Source organism: Nothobranchius furzeri, chromosome 1 (assembly GCF_043380555.1).
Source record: "Nothobranchius furzeri strain GRZ-AD chromosome 1, NfurGRZ-RIMD1, whole genome shotgun sequence".
Classification (NCBI taxonomy): domain Eukaryota; kingdom Metazoa; phylum Chordata; class Actinopteri; order Cyprinodontiformes; family Nothobranchiidae; genus Nothobranchius; species Nothobranchius furzeri.
The window spans coordinates 101,813,719-101,830,060 of NC_091741.1; the positions used below are offsets into that span (position 1 = coordinate 101,813,719).

Below are 16,342 nucleotides of genomic sequence, written 5' to 3' on the forward strand. Positions count from 1 at the left end.
AATCATGAGGCGCTTCACAAAAACAAAACAAAAAAAAAAGTAAAACTCTAAAAAAGCATTTAGAAAATGTTTCAAAATATATTTAAAATGAGCAAAAATAGGCAATTGGGATTTAAAAGAAAAAATGTAAAAAAAAAGAGAGTGAATAGGAAAGAGGGAAATCAGTGGATCCTGAGGAAGGTGGAATAGGTGGGGAGAGCAGAATAAAGAGAGAGGGGTTGATGAAGGTCATACAAAAGCCAGCTTGAACAAGTGAGTCTTCAGCTGCTTTTTGAAGGAGACCACTGAGTCCACTGATCTCAGGCTCAGGGGGAGAGAGTTCCAGAGTCTGGGGGCCACAGCAGCAAATGATCTGTCACCTTTGGTCTTCAGCCTGGTGCTGCACAACCAGTAGGCTTTGATCACTGGACCTCAAGGACCTGCTGGGGGTGTAGGGACTAAGAAGATCACCAATGTAAGATGGTGCTTGTCCATGTAGGGCCCTATAGACCAGAACCAGGATCTTGAAATGAACCCTGAAGTTGACTGGCAGCCAGTGAAGCTGGAGGAGAAGCGGGGTGATGTGGATGTGTTTGGAGGTCTTGGTCAGAAGCAGAGCACAGGCATTCTGAACCACCTGCAGACGGTTCAGGGAGGTTCTGCTCAGACACGTGAAAAGAGAGTTACAGTAGTCTAAGCGTGAGGAGATGAAGGTGTGGATAACTGTCTCAAGTTCAGAGCAAGACAGAATGGGACTCACCTTAGCAACGTTCCTGAGATGGAAGAAGGAAGAGCGAACAAGAGAACTGACATGAGAATCCAGGGTGAGAGCTGGGTCAAAGGTCACGCCAAGATTCCTGACAGAAGGTTTGGTGTGGGAAGCAAGCTGACCAAGGGAGTCTCTGACTTTGGGAACCTGCTTGTCTGGGGCACAGATGAGGATCTTAGTCTTATCTTCATTCAGCTGTAGAAAGCTCCCAGCCATCCAGGTTTTGATAGAGTCTAAGCAGGTGTGTAACAGCTGCAGCTTAGACATCTCATGGGGCTTAAAGGAGATGTACAGTTGGATGCCATCTGCATAAAGATGGTAGGAGATTCCTTTGAAGGTGATCAGGATGTGCTGAAGAGAAAGCAGATAGAGGAGGAAGAGCAGAGGCCCCAGCACAGAACCTTGTGGGACACCATGGGTAAGGGAGGTGGTGGAGGACCTAAACTTCGAGACGGCCACAGAAAAGGAGCGCTCAGAGAGATAAGAGAACCACTCCAGAGCAGATCCTGATAGGCCTACCCAGTCTCTCAGCCTCTCCTGTAGCAGGTGATGGTCAACAGTGTCAAAGGCTGCAGTCAGGTCCAACAGGACCAGAACAGAACAGTCCCCTGCATCACTGTGAGTCAGAAGGTCATTAGAGACCCTGGGAAGTGCTGTTTCAGTAGAATGAGCTCTATGAAAACCTGACTGGAAGCAATCATAGATGTTATGTTCATCAAGAGCAGCTGTGAGTTGTTTAGCCACAACCTTTTCCAAGATCTTGGAGATAAACGGAAGTTTAGAGATGGGTCTGAAGCTGCTATGGAGAGAGGGGTCGAGACTCGGTTTTTTAAGAAGTGGGTGGATTACAGCGTTCTTAAAGTAAGCAGGGACCTGACCAGAAACCAGAGAAGCGTTAATTATAGAGAGCACGCTGGGACCGATGGACTGAAAAGCACTTTTAAACAAAGATGAGGGTACGATGTCCAGGGGGCATGCAGAGGTCTTCATAGAGTTAACTAGTTTGGTTAACTCAGGCAAAGAAACAGGAGTAACGCTATCTAGGATGATGGGCCTAGTTGGAGTCGGGAGAGGCGGCGATAAGGCTGAAGGAGAGATGCTAGATCTAACCTTACCGACTTTGTCCACAAAGAAAGACAGAAAGTTCTCACAGTCTGCAACAGAGTGGATGGAGGCTGTAGGAGTGGCAGGAGAGACAATGCTGGTGATGGTGTTAAACAGCATCTTGGGGTTCCCTTTGCTCTGGGACACCAGGTTGGAGAAATAGGAAACCCTGGCGTCTGTGACTGCAGAGTTAAGGATGTCAGAAGATCCTTTAGGTGCAGCAGATGGACGTGGAGATGGGTTTTCTTCCACAAACCAGGGTCCGAAATTAACACTCGCCACTCGCCAAATGCGAGCAAATTGCTCCATTTGGCGAGTAAATTTTTGAGCTCTACCTGCCACCTGGCGAGTAAATGTTTGCACCAAATTAGTTATGTTTATCAGTCATCTTCCATGGATTTCTGATACTCCTCCCGCCTGCATGCAACGTACACAAACATACGCGAAACGTGAACGCCGCATCCAACGTAATTTCCGCCTATCCCATTCAATCAGTTTATCAAGTTAGCAGTTAGCTTCGTGTTAAAAGTAGCGGTGAAATGTGGCGGTTTTTAACTGGAGTCAGCCAGCCTTCCAAAAGAAAACTCGTCGAACTGGAAGAATAACCACCAGGACCAGTGGCAACCAGAAGATTTTGTGAAAAGTGGCGAACTGGAGATGGCGGAGTCGTGAGACAATGACTACATTATGATGGCCACGTAGCGTTTCTGCCTCACAGACAACTGTCCCTCGGCATTCTTCAAATATCCAAAAAATGCCCATACTTCCAACTTTGTCTTCTTTGAGGGATAATTAATGTCCCGAGTGTTGCCGTCTCCTCCTTTGGCCATTATTTCAGCTTTAGCTTAAAGAAAGTTTTGGTCGTAAACAACAAAGTGCGCATGTGCCACCGGCAACTTCAGATGATACGGTGGCTGGTAAGGGTCACTGCGCCTACACCGCAGCCACGGTAATCCACCGAGATAATATATATTTTTTAAAAACAAGACGGTTATTATTGTCAACTTTTTTACCGGGGTTTACTGCTACACCGGTTACCGTGACAACCCTAGCCCTGACACACTTTCAGATATTCTCATGGTGCAGCTGTGTTCTCCAGAGATCAAGGACTATGACCCAAATGAGGCTGTAATGCTTTGGCACAAAGACAGTGTCAGAAGCAGGAGTCCAGACTTCATGGACAGAGAAAACAAGGAGTCTGACTAGATTTCAATGAAAGAGTTCATAAAAACATCTCTAAAAATAAAAAAAATAAATAGTAAAAATGACAAAAGAGTTGTTTTTCTTATTAATTGAAGTTTTAATTACTTTGTCACTCTGTTTGGAATCAACATAATATAGAATTACATGCTTTAGGTAGATCTAAATCATTCAGAATTTTGGCCGGTAAAAAATATGCTTGGCCGGTAGATTTTCATCATCTACCAGCAAACTTGGCCGGTGAGTAAAAAATTTAATTTCGGACCCTGCACAAACGCTCAATTTTTCTGCATTGGCGCTTTAAGCCTGGTTTATGCTTCTCCGTCAGCTCCGCAAGGGACAGACACGCACGGATTGATGGAAGCGTTTTGCTCTTTTACTTCTCCGTCTCCTGGAGAGTGTTGCAAAGCAATTGCCCGGCAGGACCACAGAGGGCGTAGCGCTGTTCTGTGGTATCCTGTCATGTATCGGTCCAAGATCGTGTGCAGGGTCCGAAATTAAATTTTTTACTGCCCTGACATGGCACCCCAGACCATCACTGACTGTGGGTACTTGACACTGGACTTCAGGCATTTTGGCATTTCCCTCTGCCCAATCTTCTTCCAGACTCTGGCACCTTGATTTCGGAATGACATGCAAAATTCGCTTTCATCCGAAAAAAGTACTTTGGACCACTGAGCAACAGTCCAGTGCTGCTTCTCGGTAGCCCAGGTCAGGCGCTTCTGTCGCTGCTTCTGGTTCAAAAGTGGCTTGACCTGGGGAATGCGGCACCTGTAGCCCATTTCCTGCACACTCCTGTACACGGTGGCTCTGGATGTTTCTACTCCAGACTCAGTCCACTGCTTCCACAGGTCCCCCACAGTCTTGAATCTGTCCTTCTCCTCAATCTTCCTCAGGGTCCGGTCATCTCTTCTCGTTGTGCAGCATTTTCTGCCACACTTTTTCCTTCCCACAGACTTCCCACTGAGGTGCCTTGAAACAGCACTCTGGGAACAGCCTATTCGTTCAGAAATTTCTTTCTGTGTCTTACCCCGGCTTTCCACGGGAGACGTTAGTAGCACGTTACTGCAGCAGCAGGTCATAGCTGCTGATAGGAACCGCTGTGGTCAACAGAACCTTTTCCACCGGAGCCGTCAGCAGCGCGAGTCGGCCGCGTCTCAGGAGCAGCATGTCGTGGCCTTTACGTGCCGGTTCTATTTTCTACACGCGACGCCTCTGAAACGGGTCAAGTTCGACATTTTTGGGGAAGGAAAGACAGGAAATCGGACGCGGAAATGGAGAGAAGCTACAGATATTTTCAGAATAAAGAACGTACTGTTTTCCGGTTGCTTTACTTTTAAAAAAGGTTACTAACTGTGCGTCCCCGTGAGAAGTTATCACCCAGCTAGCGGTCTCCTTTGTTTTTCAGGTCCGTATTGGCAATTATAAAACGGACAGAACATAAAACACAAACTTTGTTGTAATTTTCTCCTGCTTGTTGTTGTGTTTACTGATGAAGTCACTCGTGTGACTTCGTGCTCTGTCGGTGACAGCTGCTCCCCTGCTGCTTCGCGTCTCGTGGGAAGGGCCAAGCAGCAGCTTACGCGAGCAAGACGTGCTGCTGCAGTAACGTGCTGCTGACGGCTCCCGTGGAAACCCGGGGTTACCCTCTTGCTTGAGGGTGTCAATGATGGCCTTCTGGACAGCAGTCAGGTCGGCAGTCTTACCCATGATTGCAGTTTTGAGTAATGAACAAGGCTGGGAGTTTTTAAAAACCTCAGGAATCTTTTGCAGGTGTTTAGAGTTAGTTGATTCAGATGATTAGGTTAATGGCTCGTTTAGATAACCTTTTCATGATATGCTAATTTTTTTAGATGGAATTTTGGGTTTTCATCAGCTGTATGCCAAAATTATTAATGTTAGAAACAATAAAAGGCTTGAACTACTTCAGTTGTGTGTAATGAATCTAATATATATGAAAGTCTAATGTTTATCAGTACATTACAGGAAATAATGAACTTTATCACAATAGGCTAATTTTTATTGGAAGGACGTGTATAAATAAACTTGAATTGAATTATTTGGACACCGAGGGCAAGCTGTGGTTACTAACAGATCATCCAAGCAGTTTCAGCATCTTTTCTATCAGTAAGTAAAATTCTATTTCTGTACTTTATTTAGCTGGTTGTGGGGGGGGGGGGGGGGATGCTGCGTCATTTAACTGATCCACCATGTTGGTGGGGCTGCATAAGAAACTTGGGGGGGGGGGGGGGTTCCCACATAAACAATCAATGATGAACAAGAGTCTGCTTCTAGACATGCAGAGGGAGAGGAAAAAAATAAAAAGAAAAGGGACACACAGCAATACCACAGGAGCAAGCTATCACTGCGTCAATCTGATGAGGAAATATAAAAACATTGTTTTACGGAACAATCACGATAATAATTCATAGTGTATTTAGTGCCAACCACAGCCGACATGTGTTGAATGTGCCCAAGTCCATACTAATGAGAGCACCATGTGAGCACCTGTGTGGACCCGCGCTTGTATATGTAAGGTTTCTCTAAAGGAGTGTCCAATAGAGAGTGTGAGGGGCCACAGATCTGCCCCCCAAAGATGCATAGGAGATGGAAGGAGCTCCACATCTCAGGGATCCAGGAGCTGCCCCAGAGCACAGGGACCCCAGGGAGACTGTGACTAGAAAAGCCCCTTTTGTCTCTTCCTTTCTCTTTCACCTCTTTCTCCGTGTCTGGTCGGAATTACAAGCATTCAAAAACAATAACAATAAAGTTTTAAGTATCAGTTGACATTAAAAGCAGAAGCTTTGATGCTCCACCTGAGAGTAAATCTGTAAGGCTTGTCACCAGCATTCAGACATCAATTCTGTTTGCTTCACAGCCAGACAGGACACGGTAAAAAGAAAAAAAAATACTTGAGTAGGTACCCAGCTTCTCTTCTCTTGTCTGGGAACAGTTGTTGGAGGAGGTGGCTGGTTGTTCCCGTTTTGGGGCAGCCAGGGCACGCAGACTGACTCTGATGCAAGGCTGTAGTCATGCTGGCCACTTGTGGATTTCTGAGGGAGACCATATAAACACCACAGCTCTTTTAGTTGACACTGCATCACTTCTGAGTCGCTCAGCCACATTTGTCTTGCTAATAGTGATTGAACTGGGGGAAATTCTATGAATTTACCATAACACCGCTTGATCTATGGTTTGAAATGTAACATGTTAGTGTGGCTGCTGGGTAAAAAAAAAAAACTAGCTACATATCTGATCGTGGACAGTGGAGGCTATCGGGCTTCGTAGTTTCACCGCCGTCAAAGATCTGCTCGTCCGCCGTACTGCGACATGGCTCTTGGCTCCGTGTTGACCATTGACGTATAAAAATATGGACATAGCCCGGCGTTGGGCATCGAGCATCGATTGGAACCGGTTCCTACTGTTATTTTTTTCCGGAAACGTTCAAAGTTTTTTTTTCGATTCCTAGTTTCGATTCCTAGAATGCCGACGGAAGAGGAATCTGCGGCGGATCTCCGTGAAAAATGAACGTGATCTGCAAATTGCGATCAACGCTTTTCAGAGCTGATCACACCAGCTGTCTGTGTGCAGCACTGAGTCACACGGTGGCCCACCACAGAGAAGCTTCTCTAGCATGATGACTTTAATTATTCTACAGGTTATTGTTCAGCCTTCTGACGCTCACGTGTCTGACTGCTGACGCTCCGTGTGTTTTTATTTCTGCAGTGAGACAAACTCACCTCACACCATCCAGAGTTTGTTCTTTAAAGCTTCTATTAAATCCACCGTGTTGACATTTTTTAACAAGTTTCCTCTACGCTGCAGGAATTAAAGTTTACATTACGGAGTAAAAGTTCGGCAGACACGTTTGTTTAGATTTGGCCGCTGCATGCGGGGTGGGGGGAAGGAGGGGGGACTCGTGCTGCACACAGACTGCTGGTGTGATCAGCTCTGAAAAGCATTGATCACAATTTGCAGATCACGTTTATTTTTCACGGAGATCGGCCGCGGATTCCTCTTCCGTCGGCACACTAGGAATCGAAATAAAAAACGTTGAGTGATTCCGGGAAAAATGAGCAGTTGGAACCGGTTCCAATCGATGCTCGATTCTTGATGCCCAACCCTATGAAGAATCGCTGTGTTAAAGTTAACATGAGTTGCCATAGTTGAAATAGTTCAAAGTTCTCGAGCGTCTCTCCCCTGTGGGGAAAGAACCAGGAAAGTTAGGGCCATATCGGTTCAGAGTGAGCTGCAGGCAGCAGTGGACCGAGTCACTGGCCGAAAGCCAAAAAACTGGTGCCAAAACTTTGCTTCACAGGTCAAAAAACTGAGGGATCGATCAGATAGCTTCCACAAAGGTTTTTCCACACCTTTTCACAGGTGATTCAACCACTGAATCAAGTGTGTTGGAGCGGAGAAACCATTAAAACATGCTGGATACTGGCCCTCCAGGCCCAAGATAGAATACCCGTGCTCTAGATTTTCAGTATTTTGTAGTAGGTTTTGGCTAGAGCATGTTTTTTCCCAGCCTGAGATGTGACTGTTGAATGTGGATACATATTTTTTTTACTGTGTTGAATTTTTGTAAATGTTTAAAATGTTTTGCCCTTTTACATTGTCCTAAGGACTGTTGAGAATGAAGAGATTTTGGGAGATGGCATCTTATGTCTGACATGTTTTTTATTTAAAAAAGCAAATACCTGACATCTACTATTTGTCGAACAAATCCATATGAAATAATCGTGATGCATCGAGATATCAGATCAAAACTTTGACCCAATAATTGTAATCGAACAGTGAGTCTCGTGAAGATTTACACCTCTAGTTGCCAGTTATGGATCAGCACCAGAAAAGTCTAGATGTTAAGCAAAGATGAGTCATACACAGTAAGCTGATAAGTAGAGAAATACATATTACGGTAATATGCCTCTGGCATAGAAGAAGAGTTTGTTACAGTCTTGCTGTTAAAGCTCTCAACGACTCTTAAGGAAGTAAATTGCCATGTTTTACACAATAATAACTTCACACATACATCTCACTGTGCTATCGAGTTGTTGGGAATTGATAAAGTAGCTTTAGGCAGCAGTAGCTGAGCAGGTTGAGCGGGTTGTCCAGTAATCGAAAGGTTGCAGGTTTGATCCCAGCTCCGGACAGAGAATTCTGCTGTTGCGTCCTTGGGCAAGAGACTTAAACCACCTTGCCTGCTGGTGGTGGTCGGAGGGACCGGTGGCGCCTGTGCTCGGCAGCCTCGCCTCTGTCAGCGCGCCCCAGGGCAGCTGTGGCTACATAGTAGCTCATCCCCACCAGTGTGTGAATGTGTGTGTGAATGAATGAATGATACACTGTAGTGTAAAGCGCTTTGGAGTCCTTACTCTGAGAGGCGCTATACAGGTGCGGGTCATTTATCATTTATCATAAGATATTTTTTAGAGCAGACTATTTGCTTCTAATTCACAATTGGCATTGTGAGCATTAACATTAGCCTCTTTCCTTCTTTACTCAATAATAGAGTAAAAAACAAAGATGGTGTGGCTTCTTAGGGGTACAAGAAATAACTTGTGCTGCTCTTGTTGCTGGGTTCAGTTCTTTAATTTTGCTTGTCATTGTGGAATTACAAATGCCGGTGTTCTGAGAATTTCTCCTACCCGGTAAACCGTCCTACCCGTTGTTACTGAGCATGTGCGCGCATGCGCACAACACAAAAGGGGAATGCTACTCCGCTGTCATATTTGCAGGAAAATAGATAAGTAGTAAGTATTAGTACTTTTTGTCTTTGGTTAGGGTTAGGGTGAGGGATAGGGTTTGTGTCATGTAAAACACCATAAAATTCTCCTACAGGTAGGACGTTTTGCCAAAGTAGGACGTTTTCTCAGAACACCGGCATTAGCATTAGCATTAGCTTGCAGGAGACTGCAGCCTCACATTCACAGATGGTAAACAATGGAATAGAATAGAATAGCCTTTATTGTCGTTGTACAAGGTACAGCAAAATTGGAGTGCAAATTGTAAAAGAATACAGGAAAATAATACAGAATAATAAAAATGTAAAATCAACTGTAATATTTACAAATATATACACAGAGTAGCGGCATTAGTTGGGTTCTGTCACTATTTTAAGCAGACTTATAGCATATTGAGTAAACACAAATAGCACATATAAATGATGTTGCTCATGGTCAATATTTAAACAGCAAATGTGTGGTTCGGGAAACGGTAAGTGTGTAGTTCGGGTTTACAGGATCATTTGGTTTTGTGGTTGTTTACCATGGTGATAGCTCTGGGAAAGAAGCTATCCCTGAATCTCTTTGCCCTGGTTTCATGAGACCTGTTCCGTCGGCCTGACGGTAACCTCTATTTTGGTTTTAATCTTTTTTGCTCCAAAGCATGAAAGTTGATAGGTGAGATATTACATTTTCATTTAAGAAAATTACTGTGTTTTTATTTTTGTTATTGGCCTGTGAAAACAAATTAAACCTACTTTAAAACCGGAAAGATTACAGCTAGAAGAATAGAAATAGAAATAAAATAGAAAATCCCTTAATTGTCCCTCAGTGGGGAAAGCTTGGTGTCACAGTAACAATAACATTCATTACAGGAGCAACAAAGGAGAGTAAAAAATAAAGAATAAACAAGAAAACATAAAATAGAAACACTTAAAAGATTCAAAAGATAAAAAATAAGAAGAAATACTGAATATATGTCATTGTGGAATTACAAATGCCGGCTCTCCGGATTTTAAGGAATAAAACTATTGAAACAAAATTGAGACATAAGTAACCAATACCACTGATGTGTGTTTTATTTAAAATTGACTTGCTTGTGTGTAATTTGGTTATTCCACATTAGTACCGAAGCAAGTTCCTAGTTTGTGAATTGTTTGTTCACTGACAATGGCAATAAACCTATTCTGATTCTGATTCTGATTCTGATTCTGAGTGTTACTGCAAAAATAAGTTTGTTTCCAAATGAAAAGGTTCAGCTGTTCATATCTGTAGATAAAAGAAAATGTGCACATTTGCCATTACTTTTAAAAAAGTTTTGAGTTTGGCCCGCGACTTTTTTTTCCCAGTTTTTCATTTTGGCCCAGTGTGAGTTTGAGTTTGACACCATAGATGGTGTGAAGATACGACATATGCAGCACCTGAATCTTCAGATACTGGAAGCCTGTGCTGGCATTTCTCCTGCTGTGTTGCTATCAGTGTGTGAAGAGTTGTAGAAGAGGGTTGCGTTGACAATTCATCACAATGGGCAACACATTGAACACATTTTATAAGTGGTCAGAAACTTGTAAATACCTCATGAAAGAATAAAGTTACGTTTGAACCAAGCACACCATTGTTTTTCTGGATCCAAGATGGCCAACTTCAAAATTGCCACCATGGTCACCACACATCTTGAAAAGTTTGTCCCCTCACATATACTAATGTGCCACAAACAGGACGTTAATATCACCAACCATTCCTATTTTATTAAGGTGTATTCTTATAAATGGCCCACCCTGTATATATATTTTTTTATTTTTGCCATATCCTACCTCCAAGGCATGATGGGAAATTTGTAGCTTCCACTGTGATGGTTGGCTTAAGTGTATATAACAGAAATCCTTCAGACAAGAGGTGTTTTAGAATGTAATTATGTTGAAATGAGAGTTCAGGGATTTCATTTTTACATATGTTTTGTGCTGTTGTAAAACATGTTTTAAACGTTTAAAAAATATGGCTAAAACCCTTCTGTAAACTTTTGCAGACGAATATTTTTATTTCCTCTCCACATAATTGAAGCCACAATATCTTTGTATGGATGCTGGATCAATTATGGAGTATCAGTAAAAATGTGGGGCTGGAAGCCCCCCCCCCCCCCCCCCCCCCCAAATAACATGACTTTACAATATCGAGTATTCGGCCGAGTTTCAGACAACAAAAATAAATTCCTGGCAGTCGATGAATGCCAGCCCTCTGAAATACACACAGCCAACAATGACATTGCACATATAGCTCATGCTCCCAGGACATGGATGTTCCTGACAGTTCTAGTCAGGATGATTGTCTTTTAAACCATATTCATACTGGGTGAACTGTGGATCATCAGGATTACGTTGACAGCTCAGCCTCATGTCAAGTAAATCCCGTCAAAATGTGTCTGTAAAGAAACACTTGAACATTTTCATTAACTTTGTAAAAAGAATTTTGTTTTTCCTTTAATTTTCCTCTTTGTCTGTTTATGTTGGATTTTATTGGTTATAAATTAGCTCCACTTGCTCGTTTAGACTGAGAGCTTTGCTCGACCGGAAATCCTTCAGTCGCGACTCATGAGATGATTTTATAGTGAAATACATTAGAAGTCATGGTACGTCGAAGCTGAAGCATCAGTAGAGATAACACATTTTAATTAGCATTGTCATTAAAACGTCAGCCGCTGAGTAAACTGATAAAGGAGTGTGTAACGTTTTCAGCTCAGAGGGATTTCTGCACCAAACTGTCAATAGACCACATCAGTGTAGAAAATAATCAATTCTAGTGGGATAACCACTAAACAAAAAACTTTACCTAAGGAGCAGTGGCATGTTTCTCTTTTACTGCAAAATTTCTAGCTTTTTACCAAGACATTCATTGATATGCATAATAATATAAGTCTCTAGTGCCATTTTCCATGTTGTCAGCTGTTACCCTTTAAGGGTATCGTGTATCTTGTTTGTAAATATATCCACTCTGTCCACTGAGCATCTGTCTCAGGCTATTTACAGGTCACACGAGGCTTTAGACGCCTGCTCATGTTTGCAGTCACCGGATGGTTGAGATTGAGTTTAGTCTCTTTCATTTTAATATAGCTGTTGGAGACTGTCTACTTCACATAGCTCTGTATGTATAAGCACACTCAGCTGAACAGCAAGGCGCTTTTTGTTAGGTTTACTATGCATATATCAACTCAGTGGGGCACTTCATGTTGCCTTCAAGGGTTGAAGTCATTTAATTGTTTGATGCAAAAAAGATGAAATAAAAAATCTATAGAAAATATTGCATATAAAATATTTCTGTGAAAAATTATTATGAAATGGCAAGTAAGGCAACAATTATTACAGCCTTTATAGGTGTGTTAGTACGGAAGAGGGTTAGGGCCACTGAAAAGAAAAATCTAACTTTGTTGTCAGGATTTTAACTTTATTCTCAGAATTCTAATGTCGGAAATCTGACATTTTTTTTGCTGCTCAGGATTAGTAAATTTTGAATTCTGAAAAAATGTCAGAATTCTGAAATTATAGTCAGAATTCTGAGAAAAAAGTCAGAATTTTCTTTTTTCTTTTGTTTTTTACGTGGCCCTAATCCTCTTCCGCGTGTTTGACTGAACAGCCATTTTTAAAGTGTTTTTTCTGATTATAATTGGTCACTCTGAGACTTTCATGCAGGCTGAACATGAAAATAGTCTCCTACACCTACCTCCCGTGTTAGCTTTTAATAGAAAGTAGACGGTGAAATGCTAGGATTAGAAAGTCCTCACATATCTATAATAATAATGTGTGAATTTACCCATCTTGGCTCGCGTGCGCCCACAGGAGGTCTTTTAAAAAAATTTGCAACAAGGAGAGAGAGTGGCGAGAGTCTTGGTGAGGATGACGTTGCAACATGGCTGAATGCATTTTGTTAGCCAATGAGAAGCGAGGTGTGTGCATATCAATAATATTAATAATAATGAGTAATCCTGCTGTTTTCAGCCAACCTCTGCACCAGCAAACTTCTGCATCACAGCTTTTTTAACGACTCACAAGGCATTGATTTACACTCAAGAATACTGTATTGAATAAATGAGTAAACCACTCCTGTAAAAACGTGTTCCAGTGGTCAGCAGCTCAGCATGATTATGGGACTTTTGAAATCAAACTAATTGATTTCTGCTGAAAGACAAAATGGAAAAGACATTCTGTAGATATTTTGTCCAAATAACCAGTTGCCAAAAGACAACAAAATCAAGGTTAAACTGAGGTCTGAGGAACAGCAAATCACTAACTGTTTGACTGCAAAGGAAGCTGAGCCCGCTGTGGTGGTGAAGGCTTAAATATACTGGATCTGCTGGGAACCACCATCATTTAAAGGCCTACCACTGCTAGAGGGCATCCAGATTGCCCACAGTATTGCAGCATCTCGTGTGATCAGGGCACATTGTGACTGATACTCTGCTACTAACAGATCAAATATTTCATCAATATCCACAAAACTTACTGAGTTGTAGCAAATTATGAAACTGTAGATTAAATGTGTGAAAAATCAATAAAATGTGTTCAGAAGCTTCTGCTTGACTGTGACATTAACATGTTCAGATGGTGTGATGAGAAACACTCTTCCTCTCCATTAAAGAGCTCAACTTTCAGGATGTGTGAAACAAACCAAAGGAGTGAGAGCAGGAGATGCAGACCACACCGGACCAGACAGGAAGGCCCTCCCTCCCACTTCCTCCTTCACTCTTCATTACATCATATGTGATTATTTCTCCGTCAGCTCTTGGTGGAAGAATTGTGAACAGACGAGTGTTTAGGTTGGAGTGGGGGGTGGCGTTTGGACTCCTAGCGATGGAGCTAACGGCTGAAAGTGTTCGATTGCCCAATAAGGACAAGAACTCCTGAACAGAAATAGTTTCTGAGTTCAGTAGAAGGTTCATTTTGTTTGTGTTGCTCCCAACTCCCCAAGGAGATGAACATAATGCTTCTCATGAACGACGCTGAACATCCTCCTCTGCTGCTTTACTTTGAGAAGATAAAACCACTGAAGTTGGGTTTTGTGGCTGCAGGATGTGGGTTTGTGTTTATCTTGAGCTCTGTGTTGAGCTCTTTGTGGCTCCGTTCATAACATTTATGCAGAGGAAGAGGTGTATCCCTGTGAAATGGGTGGTGTGTGTGTGTGTGTGTGTGTGTGTGTGTGTGTGTGTGTGTGTGTGTGTGTGTGTGTGTGTGTGTGTGTGTGTGTGTGTGTGTGTGTGTGTGTGTGTGTGTGTGTGTGTGTGTGTGTGTGTGTGTGTGTGTGTGTGTGTGTGTGGCGGGGGCGCGTTGGGCCAGAGTTAGCATTCCACGTCTCCTCTGTAATATCTCACACCACGATAGGTACAAAATGTGCTCCTTTTCTCAGCATGCAGTGTTTTTCTTTCTGACTCCCTTTTCCTCCTGTTTTTCTCTCCCTTTTCAGATTTGATATCTACAGGAAGGTGCCAAAAGATCTCACCCAGCCAACGTATACAGGAGCTTTTAGTGAGTAGTCCATCATCACACATGGAGGAGATTACTATCTTAACTTTTTCATGGTGTTTTTGTTTGATGGGGCTTTGTTCACCAATCAGCCTCTACATTTAAAATCACCATCCCTTGCGGAGCTCTTTCACAAGCATCCCAGAATCTGTGGCCCACTGATGCTGGAGGACGATCAGATGAGTACAGGGATGTTGATATTGGATCTTGTAGGCTCTTATAGGTTTCGTCAAGGCCAGACCTTGACCTCTTTGTTGTGCTCCTCATGTTGTTCTGTTTAGTTTGTTTGTGAGATCGTGTCAGCTGGAGGGACGCTCCTTAAAGTAATGTGTCACTTTCAGGTTACTGACGGCAGTGTGAGATCACTACACAACACAGATGAGTCATATGTGGCTGTTGAACCTGTTGGGTTACTTTAGTACACTGAAGAAGAAAAGCGTCATTCTTCAGTAATCTGACAGCTTTAAATTTGAATGACAAGGAAAGTAGAGGCAGCCATGATTGAAATTTAGTTTGTCTTTTATAGCGTTTCTGTTCCTTTAACATTAAATTCTTCTTGTCGATTTTAACCAGAGATAAACACTAAAAATGTCTCTAGATCTTTCTATGTTTAAATGGTAATTGGCCTGTATTTGTAATACATTCTTAGGATTATACGACCCCCCAAGGCGCTTCACAACACAGTCATTCACCCATTTACACACTGGTGATGATGAGCTACGATGTAGCCACCGCTGCCCTGGGGCGCACTGACAGAAGTTAGACTTTCAAACACACAAGCCACCAGTCCCTCCGACCACCAGCAGGCAAGGCAGGTTAAGTGTCTTGCCCAAGGACACAAGAAGAAGAAGAAAATAGCATTTCTATAGCGCCTCTCAAGATAAAAATCACGAGGCGCTTCACAAAAACAAAAAAACGTAAAAATATAAAAAAGCATTTAGAAAATGTTTAAAAATATATTTAAAATGAGCAAAAATAGGCAATTGTGATTTAAAAAAATGTTAAGAGAGAGTGAATTGTAAAGAGGGGATCCTGAGGAAGGTGGACTGGTGGGGAGAGCAGAATAAAGAGAGAGTGGTTGAAGAAGAACAACAGAAGCATTCTCTGGCGGTAGCCGGGGTCAAACCTACAACCTTCCGATTACTGGACAGCGTGAAACCTCCTGAGCTACTGCTGCCCAAGATATACACATGCATTCTTTCATGTCGGTATTGTTCCGGTTAGCCTGTGGCAACACAAATGGTAAACACTGGTGAGAGTGAAGCAGATGATGTAAAAGCAGGATATGCAAAATGGCCGAAGGACTGGACAACAACGCTGCAGCACAGCTTATTTGGTTCAGACTGATTAAAGCGGTCAATGAGTGTTTTGGGAGGGAAGGACTTTCACAGCTGTAGTTGAAGTATCCGCCTACTCTGGATCTGAAGTACGCCCTGGTCAGAGTGTCAGTGCTGAGCCATGTTTGTAGAACGTTATGTGGTGAGAACACTAATGATCATGTGCATCCATCGCCTCAGGCGCCTGTCAGTGGAAATCTGACGCCGTTTTTCTCCCTCAGTCAGCTGCTTTCCTACCCATCATCAATAAGTCATCATATCATCTTGACTGTTCACTCTTGAGATTACAGTGGACTCCATGACATGTTTTTGGCACCACCAGTCTTTCTTGTATCAGCTGATGGAAAAATTTGTATCCGCTCCAAATGAAACTGATGACACTGAATGAACTGAGCTGCTGTTGCCGTTTGGATCTGGTTGTGCCACATTTTTTGACGATGAGGAAAAGGGAAGTTGCTAAACATGCTCACCAGCTTCCACCACAGAGGAAGTGGATGGAAGTCCTTCCTGTCCACAGTGAACTCCCTTCCTGTCGCCTTCCACTGTCTGAGGGTGTGGGCTTTAGATTCAGTCATATGTTAGACAATTGTTATTTTTATTTAGTCCACAGCAGAGAAACCCGCCCTTTTGCTTTGGTAAGAGACTTCCTAACTAAAAACTTGATGTACAAGGAAGTTTCTGGGCAATTCAGATGTTCTTTTGTGTAAAATGTAAAATCATTGC

The 16,342-nt window shown here is 42.7% G+C and overlaps 1 protein-coding gene across 1 annotated transcript in view; it reads left to right on the plus strand.

The window, feature by feature from the left end:
- The window catches only part of ergic1 (endoplasmic reticulum-golgi intermediate compartment 1), a 46,868-nt gene that overhangs the window by 12,774 nt on the left and 17,752 nt on the right, over window positions 1-16,342 (plus strand). The window contains exon 2 of the mRNA XM_015972832.3: window positions 14,224-14,285. Coding sequence (XP_015828318.1) covers window positions 14,224-14,285 — 62 coding nt within the window. The remainder of the gene's footprint in view (window positions 1-14,223; window positions 14,286-16,342) is intronic.